Source organism: Cryptomeria japonica, chromosome 11 (genome assembly GCF_030272615.1).
Source record: "Cryptomeria japonica chromosome 11, Sugi_1.0, whole genome shotgun sequence".
Taxonomy (NCBI): Eukaryota; Viridiplantae; Streptophyta; class Pinopsida; order Cupressales; family Cupressaceae; genus Cryptomeria; species Cryptomeria japonica.
In genome coordinates this window covers 539,010,125-539,034,856 of record NC_081415.1, presented here as the reverse complement: position 1 = coordinate 539,034,856, position 24,732 = coordinate 539,010,125, and the positions used below count along the sequence as shown (strand labels likewise).

General features: G+C 34.9%; 1 protein-coding gene across 6 annotated transcripts in view; it reads right to left on the bottom strand.

Annotated features, from left to right (window-relative positions):
• LOC131048700 (DNA-directed RNA polymerase IV subunit 1) overlaps positions 1–23,860 on the bottom strand; it is a 199,233-nt gene extending 175,373 nt beyond the window's left edge. For 2 of the 6 annotated variants that reach the window (XR_009106487.2, XM_057982764.2), the window contains exons 1-2: positions 23,092–23,469; positions 19,912–20,019 (exon numbers count right to left, since the gene is read on the bottom strand). Coding sequence is in view for 4 of the 6 variants with exons in the window: in XM_057982764.2 (XP_057838747.2) it covers positions 19,912–19,998 (87 nt within the window). In the remaining 2 variants the exon portion in view is untranslated. Of the gene's footprint in view, positions 1–19,911; positions 20,020–23,091; positions 23,471–23,570 lie in introns of those variants that run through there. The other 4 variants (XR_009106488.2, XM_057982763.2, XM_057982761.2 and 1 more) reach the window with 4 other exon arrangements.
• Positions 23,861–24,732: the final 872 nt, after the last annotated feature.

Below are 24,732 nucleotides of genomic sequence, written 5' to 3'. Positions count from 1 at the left end.
TTCTTTCATTACTAGATGAAAAGAAATCAGAGAGGGCTAGGCAACAAGCATCCACTACTCCTAATTTGCCAGTAGAATATGATGTAGATACAACAAGCATTGTGGGCTCTAGCACAATCCATGCATGCATGGCACATCCACCTCATTTAGCTAGAGTAGAGCTTAGTCATAGGGATTTTTTGTGTGTAGAAACATACATGGTGCACAACCTTGATTCAAAGGTACAAGGTGGAAAAAGGAAGAGAATAAAGAATCAAATAAGGTATGTACAGATTTTTGGTATTACAACAACTTTCCCTTCAACATGGCAAAGAGTCTACATTCGGAGTATTTGGTGACAACATTAATAGCTACAAAGAAAGGGTACAAGGCGCCCTCTCCAACAGAGTTAAGTTTGAGGTTGCTCCAAGATGCTATTGCATATGCAAAAACAAATGTGGAAGATCAAAGGAAGCAATGGTTGAAGTTTGGATGCATAATTCTTTAAGATGGGTGGACAAATGGACGAAACCACACCCTCATCAACTTTTTGGTGGCTTCAAATGGTGAGTTAATGTTCTTGGTTGATTGATGCCTCCAAAAAATAAAGAATGTCGAGACATTGAGCTTGAAGTTGGATGAGGTTGTTTTAGCAGTGTGTGCACAAAATATAATGCAAGTTGTCACTAATAATGCAGCAACAAAGGTGGAAGATGGAAGATTGCTTAAAGAGAGGCACCCAAAACTCTTTTGGACTCCTTATACAGCCCATTGCCTTGACCTTCTTTTGGAGAACATAAGCAAAATTGATTGGATGAGAACGTTTGCATCTAATTTTCTAATGTTGCAAAGTATTTCTAATTTATTGGCATCCTTGAAGTAAATGTTTGTTAGTCAAGCATGGCTAGACTCAACATAATCAAAGAAGATTGATGGAGAGCAGACATAAGTGGTTTTTCATGATGTCGTTTTCAAGAGAGCCATGAAGATTGTCAAGGTAACTTCACACTTTAATTTAAATTTCAAATTGTATCTTTATTTTTAAACTTTAAAAGTACTTAGTTTCATTGTAACTTTAATTTGCTTGTACTTAGTAGGTATTGGAGCCGCTAGCAAAGGTTTTTGTGCTTGGTAGACAAGGAGAAAAATCTAATGGGATACATTTATGATGGCATGGATAGGGCCAAAGAGGCCATCTAAAACCATAATTGGGGGGATGCAAGTAGATTTGCCCCCATTTGAGAGATTATTAATTGGAAGTGGAACAATAAATTCCACCAACCCAATAATGCAATGGGGTACTTCCTCAATCCCGAGTCTTCTTCAATAACTTCATGAAGTAAATGAGGAGGCTCTAGAGGACCTCTCAAAACATGCATACAAAGGATGACACCTAAGGTTGAAGTGAAAAATCTTATCATTTCAGAGTTGCAAAATCGTAGGCAAGCTAGGGGAAGGCTCTTTCCTTCACCACAAGCTATCTAAGGAAGATCTACCTAAACACAAGGTAAGAAAAAGTGAATTCTTATGTCTTGCAAGTTACAAATTACAATTATTAATAAAATATTAATTGTTTACAAACTCTTGAATGTCTTATTTGCAATTTCTTGGTCAGAAACACCCCAAAATTCCAAAAGCTAGCCCTTTGAATCTTGTCTCAACCTTGTAGTGCGTCTAGTTGTGAGTGCAACTAAAGTGTGTTTGATGCTATTCACATGAAGAAGCACAATAAGTTAACTCTACAACTCGTCATTGACCTAGTATTTTTAAAAATACAACCTTTAGCTCCACATAAAAATGTGGAGTTCAAATCAAAGAGGCTTATTGATTTGGATAAGATCGATGCCTATGTTGATTGGATTGTGCAAGATAATGATCTCTCATTTATAGAGGATGACATTGTTTATTCTAAGAGACATAATTGCAATAGAAGTAAAAGAGATTGGATTGTCATTGGATGACATTGATCTAGTCGAGAAGTCATTGCCATCTAGTAGCAAGGTAGACCCACAAGCACTGTCTTCTATGCCAAGTGGGGAGTTGCAATTAAGTGTGAGGACTAGACCGGTTGCCCCCCCATTTTTCACTGGAATGGGGAAGAGGAGATCATTAAAACTTGTAATTTTTAACTTCCCTATATATATGCAATTGATGATGATGATTTTCAAACACATCATCACAAATTCATAATAGTAATCAACTAGGTATCGTATTAACATGATGTAATTTTGTACTCTATTTGTATTCAAGAATCAAATCAGTTAGAAAACACTTCCCTATGATTTTTTAGACTCATTTGATATTAAAGAAATTGAAGTGCTTTTCTAAGTTTCTCGAGACAAATTTTTTTGGCTTACCCAGTCAATTTCAAGTTTGAAAACTATCTCTAGGATGTAGTCGAGGCATTACTAAGTCAAAGGGCATTTATTATGATCTTTGTCTCTATCTTTTACTATAAGAACGATTTTCATTTTATCTTCTTTAGATACACTATTTTAGTTGTACCCAAAGAAGCCATCCATGAACAAGTAGACTTCATCCCCTATAAACCCTTCATGAACATAGTTGATGAATGGTATAGGAAAGGGGTCCTCAATTGTTACTGACTTGAACTTTTTAAATCAATGTGTCATGTCCCCTCCTTGATCGGTATATATATATATATATCCTAACATGAGGTAAGTATTACTATTGATTAATATAATGATTAACAAATGATTATTTTGAAATTTATTTATTTATTAAATAAATTATTTAATTAATAAATATATTAATATTTATACTGGAAATATGATAAAGTCAATTATTTAATATATGTTAATAAATAATACTAATATATTAAATGAAATTAATATATAAAATAAACTATTAAAAAATATAAATATATTTAAATATATTACAAGATGGAAATATGAATTATTAAATAATAAGCAAATCAAATAATGTAATACTTAATATTAACGCACGTTAAATGGAGCAAAGAGTGGACAAAGTAAACTGCATAAAAGTATGTTTACGTGGAGGCAACCCCCCCCATGTGGAGAGCTAACTCCACGGTGGCCCCTCCCCGTAGGAAGTGGTGGGACGGGGGTCGCAGCCTGGGCTGCGACCACTGTCACACCCCTTCCTGGAGAAGGGACCCCGTGGGGGGATGCGACCCTTCCCCTCCACAAGATATTAAGGAAGGATCACCGCAGAGCAAGGGAAAGGGGGAGGCACACAGGGAGGAAATAGGGAAGTCTAGAAACGGCCACTACAGAAGCAAGGAAAGCTCGAGGCAAACAAGGACTCTCGTCTACAAACGACAACTACAGATTGTGAACACCTACATCAACTTCAATCTGCAGACAGGTAAGAAGGGTAAGGGTCATAAGATCTATATGTGTGTGGACGTGTGTACCACACACACACATATATACTAGTGCATATTTATGATTACATGTATCACTAATGTTTATTTATATGAATATATTAATAAAGATAGGTACCCAGGTAGAATACGTATGTATATCTAGAATCATTACAAAGGCTAATAAATATAATAAATATTTTATTATATATATTAACGAATATAAATAATGAACATTTTATTACATATGTTAAATGAATATTTTAATACATATGTTAATGAATATGTATGAACATAAGTAGTAAATACATATCAATGAATAGTAGGAATATATGTTAAGAAATAAATGTGAATATTGGTTAATGAACATTTTTATGAATATATGTTAGGGAATACATGTTAAATCAGGAATATGTAAATGTGGATTATGGAATGGAAAATAGTAATAAAATGCAAAAATGTATTATAAATGTGATTACATGTTGGAGGCTATAGGGAGGAAACTCCCTTAGTCTAAGCGAGGGATTTTGATAATCCCTAGGGCAGTATATATACTGAATATCTATATGCATATATATGGCTTGGTTGACTAAGTTCATCCAAGAAGAGACGGATCTGGCTGATCCCTTCTGAGGACTTGGATGATGAGATGCATCATCCAAGGCAAGGAATTGACATAAGGTCTTCCTTGGATGGCTTGGGCGTAAGAAAGACGAGAATCAAATTAACCTTTGATTTCCTGGATGGCTTGGGTGTAAGAAATTACATCCAAGACAAGAATCGAATTAGCCTTCGATTTCCTGATATGGCTTGGAACCAAGATGGGTTCCAAGAAGGCGAGCCCCACAGCCACCTAAGGACATGTCCCAGTGCTACACTCATATCCTTTTTAAGAATTGAAATTAGTGTTAATGGAGTAATTGAACTTTAATTGCAAATTAGATTAGTTATATATATATATATATATATATTTGTTGTGTTCTAACAATCTGTTTGCAAGATAATGATCTCTAACTAGTAGGGACACTATACAATGTGTGTTAAGGATATAGCTTCATTTGGATTGAAGCAAGTAATATATAACAAAATTGAATGAAGGGTCATGTCCCCGTAGGGTCATGACTCTACGTGGCATAAGCCACGTAGAAGTCGTGCCCCTACATGGACATGACTCTTCATCCTTTTATTTATAGGCATCGACACTTGCTGTGAACTGAAACCAATAACTGTGGCAGTTTCATGAACCAACAAGCTGTCGATATTATCATAGAAGATTAATAGTTAGAGTTATATATATATATATATACACATCAGAGGTAAAACATATTCATTGCAGTGATCTTATTAAAGTCTATCCTCACTACATATTACCAGACTATTGTATTCTCTATCTCTAATCTAAATTCCTTAACATGGTATCAGAGCCATGTTGGTAGAGAAATAATAAAATAGTGACACCTCTTTTCTAAAAAAAATTCAGACTTGCACTGCGAATCAAAGGAAAATCAATCATGGTGAACAGTGATAGAGTGGAGGATAGACTCGAAGGTGCATCCAACTTCGTCTCATGGAGAATTCGAATAACAGCAATTCTTCAAGAACTCAAACTAGATGCATACATAGAAGAAGATACTAAGATGCCCAAAGACGAGCCAGAGAAAACGACGTGGAAAAGACACAACAACAAGGCTAAGAAAATCATAATTGATGCTATTAAAGATCACATTCTCCCAACCATCTCAAAACTAACTACAGCTTATGATATGTTCAAGACCATTCAAAACTCATATGAAATAAATAATGCAAGCAGATTGCTCACTTTAAAACAGCAATTAATGCATATCTACATGAACAAAGGAGAAACAATCACATCCTATTTCATGAGGATTTCAGAATTAAAAGACCAATTGTCAACTATTGGGAATAATATAGATGATATGGAGCTATCTCTAATAGCACTTAAGGGATTACCATCCAGTTGGGAATCCTTTATTCAAGGCATTAGTGCTTGTCCGACACTACCAAAATTCGATCAACTCAAGAATGATTGTACTCGAGAAGAATCTCGACTAATCACAAGAGGATTGGGTCCAAACAAACGGGGAGAAATTCAAGCACTACATGCTAACACAAGCAACAAAGGGAAGAAAAGGAAGTTCAAATAGAAGAGAGAAAATAATCACAAAAGCAAAGACTTCTCCAAGATTCAATGCTACAAGTGTGATAAATTTGGACACACTCACAGGTTCTACCCAGAAAGAAAGAAAGCTCAAGCAACCATAGCTGAAGTCAAGGGAGTAGAGAATCCTCTATTTTTCTTAGCCTTATCAAGCAAACTAAACTCAAACAAACATATGTGGATAATCGACAATGGAGCATCTCGACACATAACCGGTTTTAGAGATCAATTTGAAACCTTTGAAGGCCACTCAACTGAAGAAGTTACAATAGGAGACAATTCTACCTATCCAGTGAAAGGAATTGGGACCTGCTCAATTCAATTAAGAACAGGAGTTACATTACAATTGAAATATGTTCTCTTTGTACCAGGTATCAAAAGGAATTTGGTCTCTATTTCAGGACTAGCTGATCAAGGATATCGTGTCACCTTCCATGAAGATAAAATTCTACTCTGGCCTAAAAACTCTAACATAAAGAATGCTATTCCTATAGGATCTAGAGATGGTAGTTTATACAAATTATGTAATACTCAAAAACAAGCACTAAATCATGAAGTATCAAACTCCAATGAAATTTGGCATAGAAGATTAGGATATCTTTGATTTAGTGCCCTAACTTCTATAGGAAAAATTACCACAGGATTACCCAATCTAAAATCTGATCATGTTGGAACTTGTAAAGGATGTGCTCTAGGGAAGAACTCAAAAAGGGTCCTTTCCCTCAAGTGAACACAAATCAAAAGTTGTACTAGAACTTGTCCACACTGATTTGTGTGGTCCAATGTCATTACCATCACTAGGGGGATTCTTGTATTACGTGATATTTGTTGATGATTACTCTAGGAAAACTTGGATCTATTTCATAAAACTCAAAGAATCAAATCAAGTGTTATTGAAATTTAAAGAATTTAAGGCCCTAGTGGAAAATCAAACTGGGAAGAAAATAAAGACTCTAAGATCAGATAATGGGGGTGAATATATCTCTGAAAATTTTAAAGAATTTTGCATTTCTGTTGGGATTAAGAGGGAGTGTACTGTACCTTATAATCCTCAACAAAATGGAGTTGCAGAAAGAAAAAACAGAACCATCATCGAAGCTGCTAAAGCCATGATGCATGATCAAAATCTACATATCTCATTTTGGGTTGAAGCCTCAAATACAGCTGTGTACATTCAAAACAGATGCCCTCATTCAATCCTAGAGAATATAACACATGAAGAAGCCTTTACAGGAAATAAACCAGATTTAAGCCATCTAAGAATCTTTGGTTGCCACGTGTATATTCACGTTCCTAAAGAAAAGAGAACCAAACTAGAACCCTCCGGGAAGAAAGGCATATTTGTTGGCTACAGTGAAACCACTAAAGGATACAGAGTCTATATTCCAGGATGAAGATCCATTGGAATCAGTAGAGATGTCAAATTTGAAGAAGATGTTGCTTATAAACTATGATCTAACCACAGAATCAAAGGAAAATCCTACAATTGAAAATCAGAGAGAGAATAGCATAGAAAATCATGAACTTCAATCACCTAATTTCGAGAATGCTGAAAATCCTAACAACAAGAAAAGACCACTATGGGCAAGAAAGATGATTGAAGAAAATAATGTGGAACCCGATGAAATCTTCAAAGAGAATAAGAAAACAAGAAGTCAATCATGCTATGTTGCCCTCATGATCGAACTTACAAAATCTGAACCATCAAATGTTGAAGAGGCTTTAACATGTCAAGCTTGGAAAGATGCAATGATTGAGGAATACCAATCTATCTTAAAAAATGATGTCTGGGACATTGTACCTAGACCAAAAGACAAATCAGTTGTCTCATCAAAGTGGTTATTCAAAATCAAATATGCACCAGATGGTAGTATTGAAAAACACAAAGCCAGATTCGTTGCCAGGGGGTTCTCTCAAAAGGCTGGAATTGATTACGAAGAGACATTTGCTCCAGTTGCCCAATATACTTCTGTAAGAACCATCATTGCCATTGCAGTTTCCAAAGGGTGGAAGATACACCAAATGGACATGAAGACCACATTTTTGAATGGTGTTATTGAGGAAGAAGCATATATAGAACAACCTGAAGGCTTTGCTACACATGATAGAAATCTCTATGTGTGTAGACTAAAAAAAGCTCTCTACGGCCTTAAGCAAGCTCCCAGGACATGGTACGGAAGGATAGATAGTTATCTCTCCAAACTAGGATATTCCAAAAATGAAGCAGACTCTAACATATACTTCAAAATATCGGATTTTGACATGTTAATACTTGTTCTCTATGTTGATGACTTGTTGATAATAGGAGAAGATCACCTCATTGCAAAATGCAAACAAGATCCTGTGGCTGAATTTGATATGAAGGATCTAGGTCTACTGCACTATTTTTTGGGCCTAGAAGTATGGCAAAAAGAGAATTATAGTTTCCTAAATCAAGGAAAATACACCACTAATATCCTAACCAGATTTGGTATGATAGATTGTAAGCCTCTATCCATTCCAATGGAAACAAATCTTCATAAGCTCAAAAGTGAAGCAATAGATTCAGAACCTACAAATCCTACTAATAGACAAATTATTGGATCTCTTATGTACTTGGTAAACACTTGCCCTGATATTTGTTACGCTACCAATGTGTTAAGTCATTTCATGTGCGAACCTAAGAAGATTCACCTAATGGCTGCTAAGCATATTCTGAGATACTTGCGTGGCATTATTGGACTTGGCCTTAAGTATAAAAATGTTGAGATACAACTCCAAGGGTATTCTGATTCCGACTAGGCAGGAAATTCCATTGATCGTAAAAGTACAACGGGGTGTTGCTTTAGTCTTGGATCAGCTATGATATCTTGGTTTAGTAGAAAACAGTCAGCAGTTGCTCAAAGTTCCACTGAAGCCGAATATATGGCTGCCTCCATGGGAGCACGTGAGGCAGTATGGTTAAGGAAATTGCTAGTTGGACCATTTGGGAAGCCCCTAAACCCCACTGTGATTCACTGTGATAATCAAAGCTACATCAAACTTTTTGTAAATCCAGTTTTTCATAATCGATCCAAGCATATAGAAATCCCATACCATTACATAAGAGATATGGTAGACAGAGATGTCATCAAATTGACCTACATCAGCACTGAAGAGCAAAATGCCGACATATTCACCAAACCTCTTGCAAAGTTGAAAGTGGAGTACTTTCGAGGTAAACTTGGTATGACTAAATTATAATGGAAATTTCTGATATTAATCTTAATCATATGTAATTGATATATTCATGAATATCTTGAATGCAATATTGCATGTATGTGTTATGTCATGGAAGGTGACGATCTTTCATGTGGTGTAAGTGTAAGATCGCTATTGTAAGGTGACGACTTTCACAATAGCCTGATCTGTTATCAAGATTGACTACATTAAGTTGCTGTCCCAGAATGTGCTGGAAATCTTGATACTAAATTTGCTATGATGAGTTATTGAATTGTTATCATTAAATGATTGTTCCGAAATATGTCGAAAATTATGATAACAATCATATCATGATTGACTACATTAATTTCCTGTCCCGAAATGTGCCGGATATCATGATACTAAAATTATTTCACTTGTGATAATGACAATGTTACAATTGTCACTAGAATCAAGGTTGTAATCTGATAAGACTTCAAGTAGTTGTTGTCCCAGAGTGTTGGATATCAGATAATCCATATCTCTCTGAGATGTGAAGTATTTCACTAGTAAGTGTTACTAAGTGAATGATCATGTCAAATAAATGTGTATATCTAGAATGTTGTTCCTTAAAACTTAATTATGAAATTCAATCCTCTTTTGCTAAGAGGGAGTGTTAAGGATTTAGCTTCATTCGGATCGAAGCAAGTAATATATAACAACATTGAATGAAGGGTCATGTCCCTGTAGGGGCATGACTCTACGTGGCATAAGCCACATAGAAGTCATGCCCCTCCGTGGACATGACTCTTCATCCTTTTATTTATAGGCATCGACACTTGCTGTGAATTGAAACCAATAACTGTGGCAGTTTCATGAACCAGCAAGTTGTCGATATTATCATAGAAGATTAATAGTTAGAGTTATATATATATACACATCAGAGGTAAAACATATTCATTGCAGTGATCTTATTAAAGTCTATCCTCACTACATATTACCAGACTATTGTATTCTCTATCTCTGATCTAAATTCCTTAACAATGTGAACCCTAGTTCGTCCTAACTTCTCCAAAACAATTATGATTGGGGGCATAGATTCACTAGTCTTCACTTTAAATATAATACCTATATCCAGCATCCTATTTATTTCATACTAAACTTCAGCTACATAATTCTTGTACATTTTGTAGGCTATTGCCCATATTGATTGTGCTCCCAATATAAAAAGAATCTTGTGTACACATAACTTTGATAGCACTCCCTTCAATTCTTTACATGTCTGAGCAAAGAGGTCTTTATCATCCATTAATAGTTTAAATGTCAGTCCATTTAAATTTGTGTCCCACTCATCACATGTTGTGATCACCTAAGGGTTATGTTGATGTGTTTTTTGAAAACATGCAAACACAGAATAAAATACCCAAAAGTATCTTATCCTCTCTTGAACAAAGTCTCTCAAATGCTATGATTCACGATCAAATGAGACAACTCCAAGGTTCCTAATGTTGGGTCACGACGTGTGGATAAGCTGAATGGTTGATGTGATTGTTGTTTCTTCAAGGGGCCTTACATTGTCCATGAATGCTTGAATTGTTGGAACTTTGATTCTATCTACTTGCGTGGAGAATTAAAAAAAGGGCAAAAGGTATAGGGTTTAGGAAGACTATACTACTCCTAAGAATGCAAGAGACAATAAATGATCTTTGGGGGAACTCCACTAAGCCTTGCTTTGACATGCAAAGCAACAACTCCACAAAGCTTAGTGCAATGTTCTAAGGAAATTAGATGATTTTCAAATCATTATGAAGCATAGACACCATTAATTGAATGCATATCAATGATTGAATAACAATTGAATTTAAGCTCATTTAAGTATTCTAGTTGACTACACAAGGCGAATTTGGAATCAACAAACTGCTAGTGGTATGGATTAGGAGTTTCTCCATGAATCATGCACAACGCTCTATCATTCAACTAGTCAACATGAAAGCAACTGAATGAAGAAGTAAAGACCATGCAACTTGTTGAAATGACATATTAATTCAACATAGCTTCAATGAAATCAAATGCTCTTTACAACAAGATTTCAGCAACAATCCTTGCCTACTAATCTAACTTCTATTCTAATGATCTAACTATTTAACACCTATCAACTATTCCCTATTCACCCTTACAAATGAAAAGATTGATCCTTATATAGAGAGCTCATTACAATTCAAAGGCTCAGATAGATTTGAGATCAATGGCCAAGATTACAAGATGAAAACCCTAATTAGGGTTTGTTATAACAAACTTCCTTTTGGCCAATAAGATCATTACAATAATTTGGACATGTGTCCTCTCTGGAATATCTAACCAATAGATAGTGGGGGTAGGTACATTGGAGTTTGTGCCTTCATGGACGAGTCAACTGCATTGCATCTGGACATGCTAACGTGGAATTCCTCTAATTGGTGGAATGATGACCAGGATGCCATCTCAATTTGGACTTTTAGACTTGGTAGATTTTCATGAAGGAATGTTGAGCAATATCTCTTGATACTCAACATTATCCAGTTTGCTCAATGTGATGATGATGGGAAGTGAACTTTGATTAACTCTTCTGAAACTATTTGTTTCCTTGATCACGTTTGATGTAGATTGTGTGATGATTTTGATTGATCCTCCCTTGCTCATGATACACTAGATGAATGGTACACCTGGTGTACTGTCGTTGATTCTTGGATTCTCCAAGGGAATTCAAGATTGTAAAACTTTCCTTCATCAAATAAGTTGGCTCCTCCATGCTTCAGGACCTTGACTTTGATCTCTACTTTGCATGACTCGAGCTTGATCTTGATGTTGACTTGTCCTTGATTCCTTACTTAATCACCTTTTCTCCCTCAAAATCGCCTTCTTCAAGTGAGTTTTGATCAAATATAATGATCAAAATGATCATCAAATTGCTAGACTGGGTGTGTTTTGTATACTGAATCGCAGATCAGAAGAAAACTTATTTGTATTTGTCACCAAAATCAACACCTTGGATGATGTTTTGAATGAGCAAGAATACTCTCTTATATAGGCGTTGAGGGCTAAGGATGTGTCTTTTCATTCCAACTCCCTCATAGGCCGACTTGCATCTTAAAAGAAACATTTTAATTTGTTCTTTTCTTGGAAGAGCTCATTCTTGAAGACCGACCTCCTTATTTTGCTCTCAGTTTTGGCTTTTTTAGCTTTGAAATCTTGGCAGAGATTTGAACTTGCTTTGCAACAATAGATCTAGGCGGCTTTTCTAGACACCTTTGCAATTTTGATTTGAGGCGGCTTTTTGAAGGATATTTGCAATATTTGCTTTAAGCGGCCAAATTGACTTGTTTTGCATCTCCATGATTTGGGGTGGCCTTTTGAACATCTTTGCAATTTATAACTTGGGTCAGCCAAATCAACCAGCTTTGCACCTTTAGATTGAGGCAGCTTTCTAAGGGACCTTTGCAAGATTTGGTTGGAGGCGGCATTTTGGTAGCACCTTTGCAACTTGCACACTTGGCAGATTTTGAAGACACCTTTGCAATCATTTGGTCTAGGCGGCTTTTTGAAGTACCTTTGCAACTTTTGATATGATCGGCTTTTCATGGCACCTTTGCATCTCATGATGTGATCGACTTTCTAGGGCACCTTTGCAACTCATTCACTTGGGCGGATTTTCAAGGTAGCTTTGCAACTCATCATCATGGCGGATTTTGAAGTTAGCTTTGCATTTCATGGTGTGATCGGCCACATTGACGAATTTTGCAATCCATTAGTGAATCGGCCAATTTGGAGACCTTTGCAATTGAAGTCCTTTGCATTTCTCTTTCATTCGTAGCATCTTGACTTCATCAAAGCTTCATTTGTACAAACCTGAAATTTTTAAGCTAACATTTATCAAAATTGATCTTTAGAGTAAACTCATGCCTTTGTCAAGTTTCACATCAAAACCCTAGCTCATGCCATCTCAAACCCCTAAAGCCCTCTAACTTGCAAATTGACAACCTTTTTGCATCTTGACAATCCTAGCAACTTTGCAAGTTTGACACAACCACATCCTTAAACTCATCTCCTCTCACAAGCAAGGGCGAACAACTACTTAACCTACCAAGCTAAACACTAAGCAAAGCGAAAAAAGTGGGGGTCCCCATTTGCAATGGGGCGATGTGTGACAACATCACAACAAGTTCTCCTCAAACTATAAGTCTACCTTCACAGCAGTAAAAAGTTTGTAGTGCTACATATCCACTAAATTCTCAAACTTGTGTGTAACCTTTTCATCAATTTTGGCATTTCCAACTTTATCCTCTTAATGATGGGCCAAGTGTAATGTAGCCAATTGAGGATAAATTTCCATTGCTGCCTTCCCCATCTTGTTACCTCTTATTGCCAACACAACCTTCTTGTCTTCAATCCCCATAGTCTATAGACAAATGCAATCAAGTTGGAAGAGTTCATAATCCTCCATTAGGCAACAAAAGAGGCTCCATTATGAATTTGCTTCATTTGTATAAAACTACTACAACTCTAGCACTCTTTCATTATTAGGATCCATTGTGCCTTTATTTCAATTGTTATCGTCAAAATCTAAGAGTAGGATGTAGCAATTGTAAACAGTGTTATATTTATTTTTGTTTAGCCAACTTAATTGTGTTATTTAATAGTCAGCTAGGAAAATGAGACTTATTGGATGGTTGTAAACAACAGTTGAGTCTACAAACTTCGGTCCATTAAATAGTGCTTTTGCAATCAAGGAAAGGGAGTTGATTTATGAGAGTTCCTCCTTGTACTACTTATATTACATTATAATTGAACACTACCATTGGAAAAAGGCATCAATTGTTAGTTTCTCATGCAATTATGCTTGGTGCAAATTGTTATTCTTATCTCGTAATTCAACTTATTATCTATTAATGTCATCTCTATATCTAACATTTGAAATCGTTGCCTTTGCAAAGTTGGGTCATACTCAAATAGCATTGAAGTCAAATCATAATTATTGACAATGAGAGAACAAGATGGAAGTGTAGAAGTAAATGGGCCAGCCAATACAAGAACCAATCTATATACTCAAAGACAAAAAAGTTCAACTCATCCAATATCTCAATATTTCTATGAACTTTTACTACAAGAGCACACTAGAGGAGAATTTGTAAGGAATCAAATACCATCAGAGAGAATTTGGGATAATTTGGTTGTATTAAAAGAGATTGATCGATTGTTGAATTGTTGGATAATCTACCTAAACTCCCAACAAGGCACTACAAAATCTTGCAAGATTTGAATGCTAGAAGAGACCATGAAGTACACAAACAACTAATCTCAATGCCAAAAGCAACCATGTGTCATATAAGGGACATTGGACCTTGTATAAGGAATATTAGGTGTCTTGAAGTGAAGATCAAATGAGAATGCAACATAAGGAAACACACATGCAAATGTGTGGTGTAAAGGGAATCTTCCAAGGTAGGCGAGTCTGATTATCATTCCACAAAATTTTTCTTTTTAATATACACTAATGTACGCTATTGCAAAAATGAATACATAATCACACACAAGATGTATGATAGGCCAATTTGCCCTAATCTTCAATATACCCCAAAATAAACAGAAATACCCTTAGAGAACAATTACTCCATAAACAAGGAACCACTCTAATATGTCTCATCTTTGTGAAATTTAGAATAGCTACTACTCAATAAAACACACTATGATTTATCTCCCTCCCTTTTTCACAATGGTGAATGTCCTATGTATATCATCTCATATAAATCATATTGGGAGTGGATAAACCCTTTACGCATAAGGCCAACTAATTTAGCCACTAATTATAATTTCATACATATTATGCTCCTTTGACTTACCAAACAACTTGTTTATTGGCCCATCCCATCTAAACATTGATTATCTAGCCCAAAGGTCAACGACTCCATGATCCATCTCTATAATAAGACCATGGCCCTAGGTGAATAGTACTCCACCCCTATCATGTCTTAGAATTCCTCCCTACTTAACATGCAACATACTGAAACATTAGAAAAGAAGCCAAATAATATGATTTTTAGATATTTGTTAATAGTGGATACCAAGCGCAACCATTTATCAATCTCCATGAGAATTTCAAAGCTATTGTTCTTTCATGACACTTATACACATTTGTTGTTACTCTAAAATGGTGTATAATTATATTGTTATTTCTTTGATTCCATGCATGTCCATAACCATTGCTCTTTTGATTCCAAGAATATTCCTAGTGTTTTTTTTATTCCATGTAGATCCACAATAATATACTTGTACCCTTTGCTTCCTCAATTCACAAAATGCCTATAGTCATTTTTCTTTCAATGCTCAAAGATTGTTGCCTCTCATAATAATGTGGATGTCAATAACCTAAAACCTTAGTGATCTTAGCCTCTTATTTTGTTTTTGACTCTTCAACCTTACACTATGCCTCTAAGATTGTTGCCTCTCATAATGATGTGGATGTCAATAACCTAAAACCTTAGTAAGCTTAGCCTCTTATTTTGCTTTTGACTCTCAACCTTATCTTCCACCAACTTCTTTAGCTCTACAGTAAGTATAGGGTGAGCAATTCATTCACAAGAAACTAGGTCTTCATTCACTTGTTTAGATTCATCCATGTTCTCTTTCAATGTCTTTTTATTCTCTTCTTTACATTCTTCCTTCTAATTTTCATTAAATTCCTTATCTGTCTCTTCTTTATATCCTTCTTTATGCTCTTCTTTTTATCTTTCTTTGTCCTCTTCTATATGACATCTAACATCTTCTTTGCCATCTTAAAAAAAATTCTAATGCTCTACTTCAAATTACTTTCCATGCTTTTCTTTAGATTCTTCAAATTCTTGCTTGTGCTCCTCTTTGACCTCTTCTTCAAGTTTATCCTTATGTTCATCCTTGATATGATAAGCAGTGCTCTATAATGTCAACTTCTTTTCTTATACCAAAGCTTCACGGACCCTTTTTTGTATTGATGTCAAGAATTCCTAAACTCTCGAACCAATCATATTCAAGAACAATATCCAACTCACTCATAGAAATAGCATAAAAAAACTAAGTGAAAAATAGATTCGTCAACAGTCAACTTCAAATCTTCAAAAGATTGAACCTTCCCAACATGTACCCTTTTTCTATCACATTTTTGAACATGACAATGTGTGAAAAAAGATCAAAAAAATACACTTCCAAATGCAAACAATGGCAATTGATTTTCTTAACCAAACTGAAAGCTGTGATCTTTGTTTCAAATTTTGAGTCTGAAAAATTTGTCGGAATCAGCATCACGACATCAAATTCACACAACCATCTCTCTCAGTATCGTCGGATTTGCTAATGTACACTTTTTCAAAAACTCTCAAAGACTACTCTCTAATAACATAAGAATCACCCCACTATAACACCTGTAATAGGAGAACATCATGCAATTTCAAATACTTTTATACAAATATTCATCAAAAAAAATAAGATCTCCAAATATCCTTTCTCCCGGTTTGGCCAAATCATTGCTCTTGTATCAATGATGTGCTCCAAATATCCAACATAAAGAGAATAATTGCAAACATATACATGAACCAATGCACAAGATATACGTTGGGCCAATTTTCCCTAATCCTTAATACACTCCAAAATAGAAATAATTTCTAGTTAGATTTACATACTAAAATATTCCTTAAGGAATCATTCCAACATACCTCCCCTCTAAGATTAAGATCTATTGCATTAATCTACTCTAAAGGAACGATCCATTGATAGTCTCCCTCTCTCTCTCTCTCTCTCTCTCTCTCTCTCTCTCTCTCTCTCTCTCTATATATATATATATATCCTCTCATTGATAGTGGAGGTGGATAAACCCTTTACATGTGAGACCAATGAATTTAATTACAAATTGCAATTTAGAAAACATTGCATCCCTTTGACCTAGAACATGAGTCATCCTATGTAAACATTAGTTACATGTGGCACATACTTACTACTTTATAACCCAATTATATGATAATAACATGGCCCATAAAATTTCACCCCTATTATGTCCTAATAGGCACTTCACATTTGAATTGAATATGAAATATGAGTTCCCAAGCAGAAAACCTGACACTCTTTGTGCAATTGTAAACTATTGGTCTTTTGTGATTGTTTTCATGATGTGTCTTATGAGCTAACACTAGCCCATCAATTACTCACTCCACTCATCTTCCAACCAGATTTGACCCCCAAAACCAAAGACCCTGGGCATTCGGCAATCTCTAGGTCTTCATACCTCAAATAACCTCATTGAATAATTTTTGCATTAGATGCCATTTGAAGTGCTTGATGCTTCCTCCTAAGTCCAAAGCCTCTTTTTTAAATTATCTTGAATATCACTCATGTTTAAAATGGAAAAGGCCAACAATTTAAAGTTAAACTATTTGTAGTCAAACTCTTTGTTTCCTCTTAATATAGGAGACTTGAATGTAGAAAACAAGAGAATTCAGCATATGCCTCCAAAAGCATTTTAAAACCCTTATAGTTTATACCATGTGAGGATGATGTTCAGTTTTTGTTTAGTACTATACACCTTTATGCTCCTAGAGATAAGTATATTACTGTTTTTTTAACCCTCCAACGTCGTTACCTGAGGAAGTTAACATCTCTACCACAAAAAGCTTTGGGGATACTTTTCATCTTAGAAACATGAACCCTGTAATGTATCTATAATGTTGAAAAAAGTTGAATTTGTGTCACTAGTTAGAAACCCACTGAAGTAACTTAATTCACAACTCACAATCAATAGACAGAATCATGCTCAAGATGTCAATTCAACAAAGACATAAATTATAAATCCTATCTCGGTTCAACCTTTAGATGACTATCAAATTCTCTGATTTCTACAAAAAGGATGATGGGGACAGCAGTCTAAGGACCGGTGAGGGGATGGGAATATACATACATGCATGCATGCATGCATGCATACATATAGATACATATATATAAGAATCACGTATATGTGTGTTTGTGTGTGTGCATACCTACATACATATATATACATGTCCATACATATATGTATGTACATGTGCATATATGCATATATGTATGTATGTATATATATACATACATATTTGTATGTATATGTACATACATATTTGTATGTATATATGTATATGTACATATATACATATATGATCTATACATACACACACACAAACACATATATATTCACATATACATATACATATATATATGCATGTACATATACGTACATATGTATGTATATATACACGTATATACTATCAACATACATATATGTATGTATATAGACATACATGTATGTCTATATACATACATACATACATACATACATACATATATATATATACACACACACACATAAGAATCACATGTATACATGTGTACACACACACATAAGAATCACATGTTATAGGGCAAAATTTTGCTGTTAATGAAAAAAATGCATTTATAGAGCAGAATTTTAATGTTATACTACTCTTGTGGGGGACACCTGGTCGTCCCCAACCATCTCGGGGACGTCTAGGTGTCCCCATGTGGTCCAGGGACGTTTTGGTCATTTCCTAAGGTTTTCAAGGCAGGGGGACAGCAAGGGGATGTTCTTGTAATATCCCGCTGTCCCCGAAACAACACCAAGGATGGGGATGCGGGCTCTACCAACGGGAACACGTCCTCATGGATTCTTTCTTGAAAGAAACCCTTCATTGTCAACAGCATGCCAAGTAGAGAATAACCTAGCATAAGGGTTCTACAAGCTCACATATGAAGAGAAAATAGAAATTCAAACCCTAACATAGCAAGAACTTGATCCTAAATTATGGTAGTATCTTACTATCTACTATAAAGATCTAAAATTTGTTAGGGCTCAGCATAATGGTAAGTCAGGGAGATCACCATGTGGATGCCCAAGTTCAAACCAGGCAAATAGCCCTTAGGGATGTGGGCTCCTTGGTCAGGGCCAATTCCCATATGGATTCTGGCTGCTTGATAGTATAGCAGCAATTTCAAAATTAGAAAAAAAAAACATAAAAAGGTTAGCATATCAAGATTCAAGACAAATAAGCATCAAAGTTATGCTTTCTGTGCATTAAAAAAAATATTTAGCACTTAGAAAGATATAAGCACCATGAATATTACTTGCATGTGCTACATAACAGATGTACATTACTTATGGTCTACTTACTAAAAGACTCCTTGAGTAAACTAAAAATCTTTGGCAAAAATCATGTTTCCCTACTCTTAGTATTAGGAACCTAGTCTAAAAAGGATTTCATGCAACCACCAGACTTGAGGAATCTGCATTCTTAATAATTTTAAAAAGCCAACAGGGAAACAAAATTGTGTTTAGCATACTGACAACTTTCCCAAAGCTTTCAATTACTTATGGTATCCGAGTGCCTTGATGTGAGCCCATTGAAATAGATTTGATGTGCTCAAAGATGCACAAGGAGACCTATAAGGGTTTTCTTATTGCATTTTCCCTTTACTCCATTTGATTAACTCTCTAGTCCACAAATATTAGCCACAGGTTAAAGGCCTAAAACATATGCCACGCTGAGGAAAATATTTCAGAAAGAATAGGTACAACCCATCCAACGTAACGAGCTGCCAAAGACTAATGCCTTCAAGCTTGTACTGCATAATTTTCCTTGCAAAATATTTCCTAAATATTGTTAAACATACATCATCTGCTATGAAGATTTTGGACAACTCGTAAAGTAGAGAAAAGTGTTAAGCTGTCCATTAGTGTTCCATTTTAGCTGTGATCTACAGTCTACCCCACCTGAATGTTTGAGAAAAGGTAACGAGAACAGGTTCATGTCCTAAGCAACTTTGGCTCAATATATACATCTCAAGGTTGGCATCTAAGCTGAGGATGTCTGTGTTTTGTACAACATTTTGAACAAAAATTTTGCAAAATTCCTTTCAAGTAGGAGTAAACTTATAAGTTAGTTTCATGACGAGTTTCACAGTATTGACAACAAATATTTTAATGAATAGGAGGCACTCGAAGTAGAAGAGTCAATTTATAAGTTAGTTTCACTAAGAGTTTCACAGTATTGGCAACAAATATTTCGATGAATGGGAGACAAACCCCTTATTCCATACAAAAATAGCATAACAGAAAATGTTGCTGAGAACAAATAGCTGAATCCTTTTTAGTAATTACCAAATTATTTTGTGACATTACAAAGGTGATAAGGGGACTCACAATCTCATTTGTTGTCAACAGACCAAACTGGATGCCAGTCAAGTTTGCCAATGGCACAATGTCATCCCGTGAATCATTGAAGTCCATTTAGAAGATTTCAGTTGTCCGCTGCACAAGGGCATCCAGAAAAACAGTTTTATGTATTTTTTGGAAGCCATAAAGAAAGCATTTCTTATTTAAAAACTCATAGGTATCTAAGACAAGGATCCAAAAGGTAAAGCAGCTGTTCATGCTGACTTACTCTGATAGAAGGAAGTGTTAAGAGGGAAATTATTTTCAAATTTTTAGCTACAAAAAAGGTTCATTGGAATAAATCATTCAGATATTTCAAGTTCCACACAGATTATTTTTATAAAGTAGCTCACCATTAACCTTCTATTTAACCTCTTTATGGTTTACTTGTCCATAAAGTGTAAATTGAAATAAATACTACAAGCAGAAAAAGTGTTTACATATATAGAAACTGATAGATACAACGTTGTTTAGATCATCTGACATACTTGTTTCCTCTCATAAGAAACAAAGCTTGCCAGAGCAAAAGATTTTTGACCTTTACAGATCTCTCAAAACATATGCCTATTCTGTTAATCAATATCCTTGGCAGAATTTATGTTGAAGACACCTTGATAGTTTTGAAGCATATATTTGTAAATTTCAGGATGACAAAAAAGCAGAACAAATTTGTCATTATCCTGGTATAAATTTTTACATTTTCTTTTCCTAATACTCAATGTCGCAGCTGAACAATCATAACAATAGTGTATTTACATTTTCTTTTGTTCTGAAAAAACGGAAACATGATGTCATCATACACATGAGCATTACTTTACTAATATTCTGTTCTGTATTAACTGTAAAATTATGATTTATTTCACTCACTTTGTGTCAAGGGGTATAAGCTATAACCCAATCATCAAACATAAACCAGGATTATCCGTCCAGGCAACAGCCTAGTTGAATTAAGCTATTGGAGCCAAATTTAAGGCAGTGATCAAATTTGGGCATGTTTTAATTGTCTATTACTAAGCTAAGTTTTAGGAAAATGATACTTCTTTGTCCATAGAGATTTAAGAATTAAAGTCCCATGTGGAGTTTTACTTTTAAATCTAGAAGTAAGTGGCCTGGCACATCAATTCTATTAATTTGACCTAGCAAGCTCATTAATCCTATTGAGTCTCTCTTCAGAAGATGTTAAGATTAGGCTAGATATGCAGTTACACCTTACAAATCCATTTAGGATCTAAGACAGGCAATTAAGCAATACAGTATATTGTCCAAAAGTTGACAGTTATTGGCTCTGTTGTATTCTTTAATAACATTTTGCCTTAAAGCGTACTGTAGGGTTGTAGGGTGCATTTAAAATCATCTTAATCTTGCACTCTTTCACGCCCTAATTCCCCTGATAATTTCAACTTTTCCTTGTACTTCGATGCACTGGTGACAACGAAAAGTGACTATTTGGATTCAATTCCTTTGGGAAATTATTCATTTGTCCCCTCTTAGTTCTATTAATTTGACCTAGCAAGCTTACTAGTCTTATTGAGTCTCTTCAGAAGATCGGGTTAAATTTGCAAGTTACATATCCACTTAGAATCTAAGATAGACAATTAAAAAATAAAGTATGTTGTCCAAAAGTAGATAGGCATTCGTTTTGGTTTATCCTGTAATAACATTTTGTATTAAAGCCTATCCACTGTAGACTGGGTATAAAATAATTTTTCATATTGTATTTTTCCACGCACTTTAGCCTTTTATTTAACTTTTCCTTGTACTTCAGTGCACTGGTGACAGTGCAAAGTGAGCAGGCTCAATTCCTTGGGGAATTATTCATTTGCCGCGCACCACATGATGCCCAATCAAGGTCTCAATTGCAAAACGATGGTTCTTAAGGTCTGTTCCAAAATTAATTCAAGCTTGAGCTAATAGAATAGTACTACCCCCAACCTCATCAAAGGAAAGATGGTTGTGTTCTGGAATAAAAGAATTGCAACGAACTTAGAATTTCTTGTCCATGCAAGAAGCATGCCAAATCCACGAACATGATCTACAAAATAATCACTAGTGCAGATTTTCATCTGTCCTGTACAATGGCATGACAATTAACATTAACAATGGAAGTTATAAAATTGTAAATAAGGGTGGGCATGAAAACATGTCATATGATGCAACTATGGGATCACTGAACTTTTCGGCAACGAATGCAACAACTTCCCTAACACTGGCATCTAAATAATTGTAATGAAAACTACCTGCAGATAGATCGCACAAACCAGCATTGAATTCATACTCAGCTGGTTAACGACTGGGTGCTGTATGATTAGCTTGGATGATTATTAAGATTTCAGTCCGCAAAAAAGCAACTCGTCATGCTCCCACAGAGGTAGACATTTATTCGAGTATAATTCCAGAGCTAACCCAACTCATTTTGAGTATTGATAGGCCTTGCAAATATTCATTTTGTTATTTTTAATGCACATTTAGATTTTTTTTTTAAGAGAGATTGGTATCGGTGTCTGGCATTAACTGCCTTTATGAATAGTCATATGGAAGAGCTTAATCACAAACCTAACTGCTCTCACAAATTTCTAAAGATTTTCCACCCCAATAAAATTTGTGGTCAATGTTTTGTTCCACTCCTTTAACAAAAAGCATTTGAACATCCAATTCCAACCTAGTTCTCTACCTGATCTTAGAAAAATCACATTTGCAATACAGAAGTTTATTACCTCTAGAAGATTTACTACTTTATAATAAAATAGTTTTCTTCATATACCAGATTAAAATCAATTATAATCCTATTCAAACAAACCCTGATCACTAAACAGTCATAGCAGAATGCTTTCTCTGAAGCAACCACAGCAATTTCACTGTCAATTCAAAGCATTTAAGATAATACAATCAAAATGTATTATGATTTATGGTCCCGTACGATTAATTTTATCATACAATCTACAGTACATTTTCCTTTTCAACTTAGAAAACAAGAAAAGGGAAAACGAACCAAAAGAAATACCATTGACCGCAAAGATAAAAACTCGAACACCATTAATCCAAGTCAGAGAGCCACATGCAACTACTGTCATTCAATGCTTTTGCGACTATGGAGATAAAAAAAATAAAACAAAAACAAACTGCCACTGCAACTAAAGCCAGGAAGTGTACTTGCTGTTGGGGTATTACCGAAGTCAGCAGGAAAGAGCAGCAACCTTAAATCTTAAAGTTCACGAAAGCAAAGAGATGAGTAACCTACAATTGCTGCAACCTCTCGAATTTTTATGGTGTATGCGCTGCTACGGAGAATGAAACGGCGTGTGTTAAAAGATTGAGGATGAGTTAAGTGTATGCAATGAATAGGAAGTGGGTTTGATAGAACTATAACTCCCTCACCCTAACGTTTAAAACACGCTCCAATTAATACTCCCAGTTCGAACAGCATACATGCACGCGGCATGCTCACAGTTCCATGTTCGAACAGCATACTTTAATACTCGCTTTATCAAAAATAATTAAAAAAAAGCAAGCTTGCTTGGATTTTTCGGATCAATAAATCTAGCTTCCGCCAAATTTCATGATAGTTTCATGAGCCAAAACGCCATGATTATGACGTGGACAGGTTTTTATAATTATTCAAAGTGGTGAAGGGTGGATACAGAGGTTACCTTAGAACTTTAATGCAACTCTGATGAAACGTGTCATCCGCAATTCGCTGCATAGGGAATGCAGGAATGTCTTGGTTTATTTTAAAAGGATCAATTTTTAAGTGCTTTGATTCATAGGAAATGAGTGTATATTTTGTGTAAAGCACATAAGCTATGTGGGAAATGTCACACCAGTTCTGCAACAGCTTGTAGGGTACTTGGATTCCTGTGTATCCTGAATTGGAAATAAGCATTGTAGAAAGCTTGTTGCTTTGGAAAAATCACACTGTGACTCCCGTGTGGAAAAATTCATCATGTGAAGATGATGATTAGTCATTGGAATGCATTCTAGTCATAAAATATTGAAGATAAACAAAATGTAATCATAGAATTTGTTTCCCATATTGGATAATAATTAGTGTTTATAATTAAAGTGAGAAAAGTAAATCCTATAAATAATAAGTGTGAAGTTTGTAAAGGTAATTATGAGATTTTTTAAATTTATATTTGTATTTATTTGCAAGAAATGTTTTGATATAAATAGGTTTGAATACGAAAAATCCAATGTCTATGAGGTAAAAGATAATTTATAAGGCAGTTTCTTGAACTACCATTCTTTATTGTATTTTTTTTTATGTATTGATTGGATTATAAAAAAAAGTTATAGGACAACAAATATTGTTATTTTAGTTTTTTATTTGTTGATCTTGTACTATTAGAATATTAAGCTTGTTGTATATAGTGATAAGTGCTATGATCTTATATGAACTTGAATCAATCATTGAGCATTTTACTTATTTGTATAAATACATATCTTTATACATTCTAATACATTCAATCTTATCCTTACACACACAATTCTAATACATTCAATATACCTCACATTTATTATGCATATTTGTACACCTACCTCAATATAGTCATTAGTTACTTATTAGTTTGTGCCTCAAGCATACTAGGGAAAAGGATCCAGTAGTTGAGCACATTCCAATTCTTGGGATAGAAGTTGTTGATTTAATACCCCATACTTGTTAATTTAATGTCCAATTTTTGTACAACATTGCACCAGTAGTTGTGACTTTAAAGTTGTTATTGTCATGATGAGTACCAATAATTGAATGAAATATGATATTTGTTGTAAAAAGAAACCAATCATGTGATGCCACATCAGCTACACAAGTAT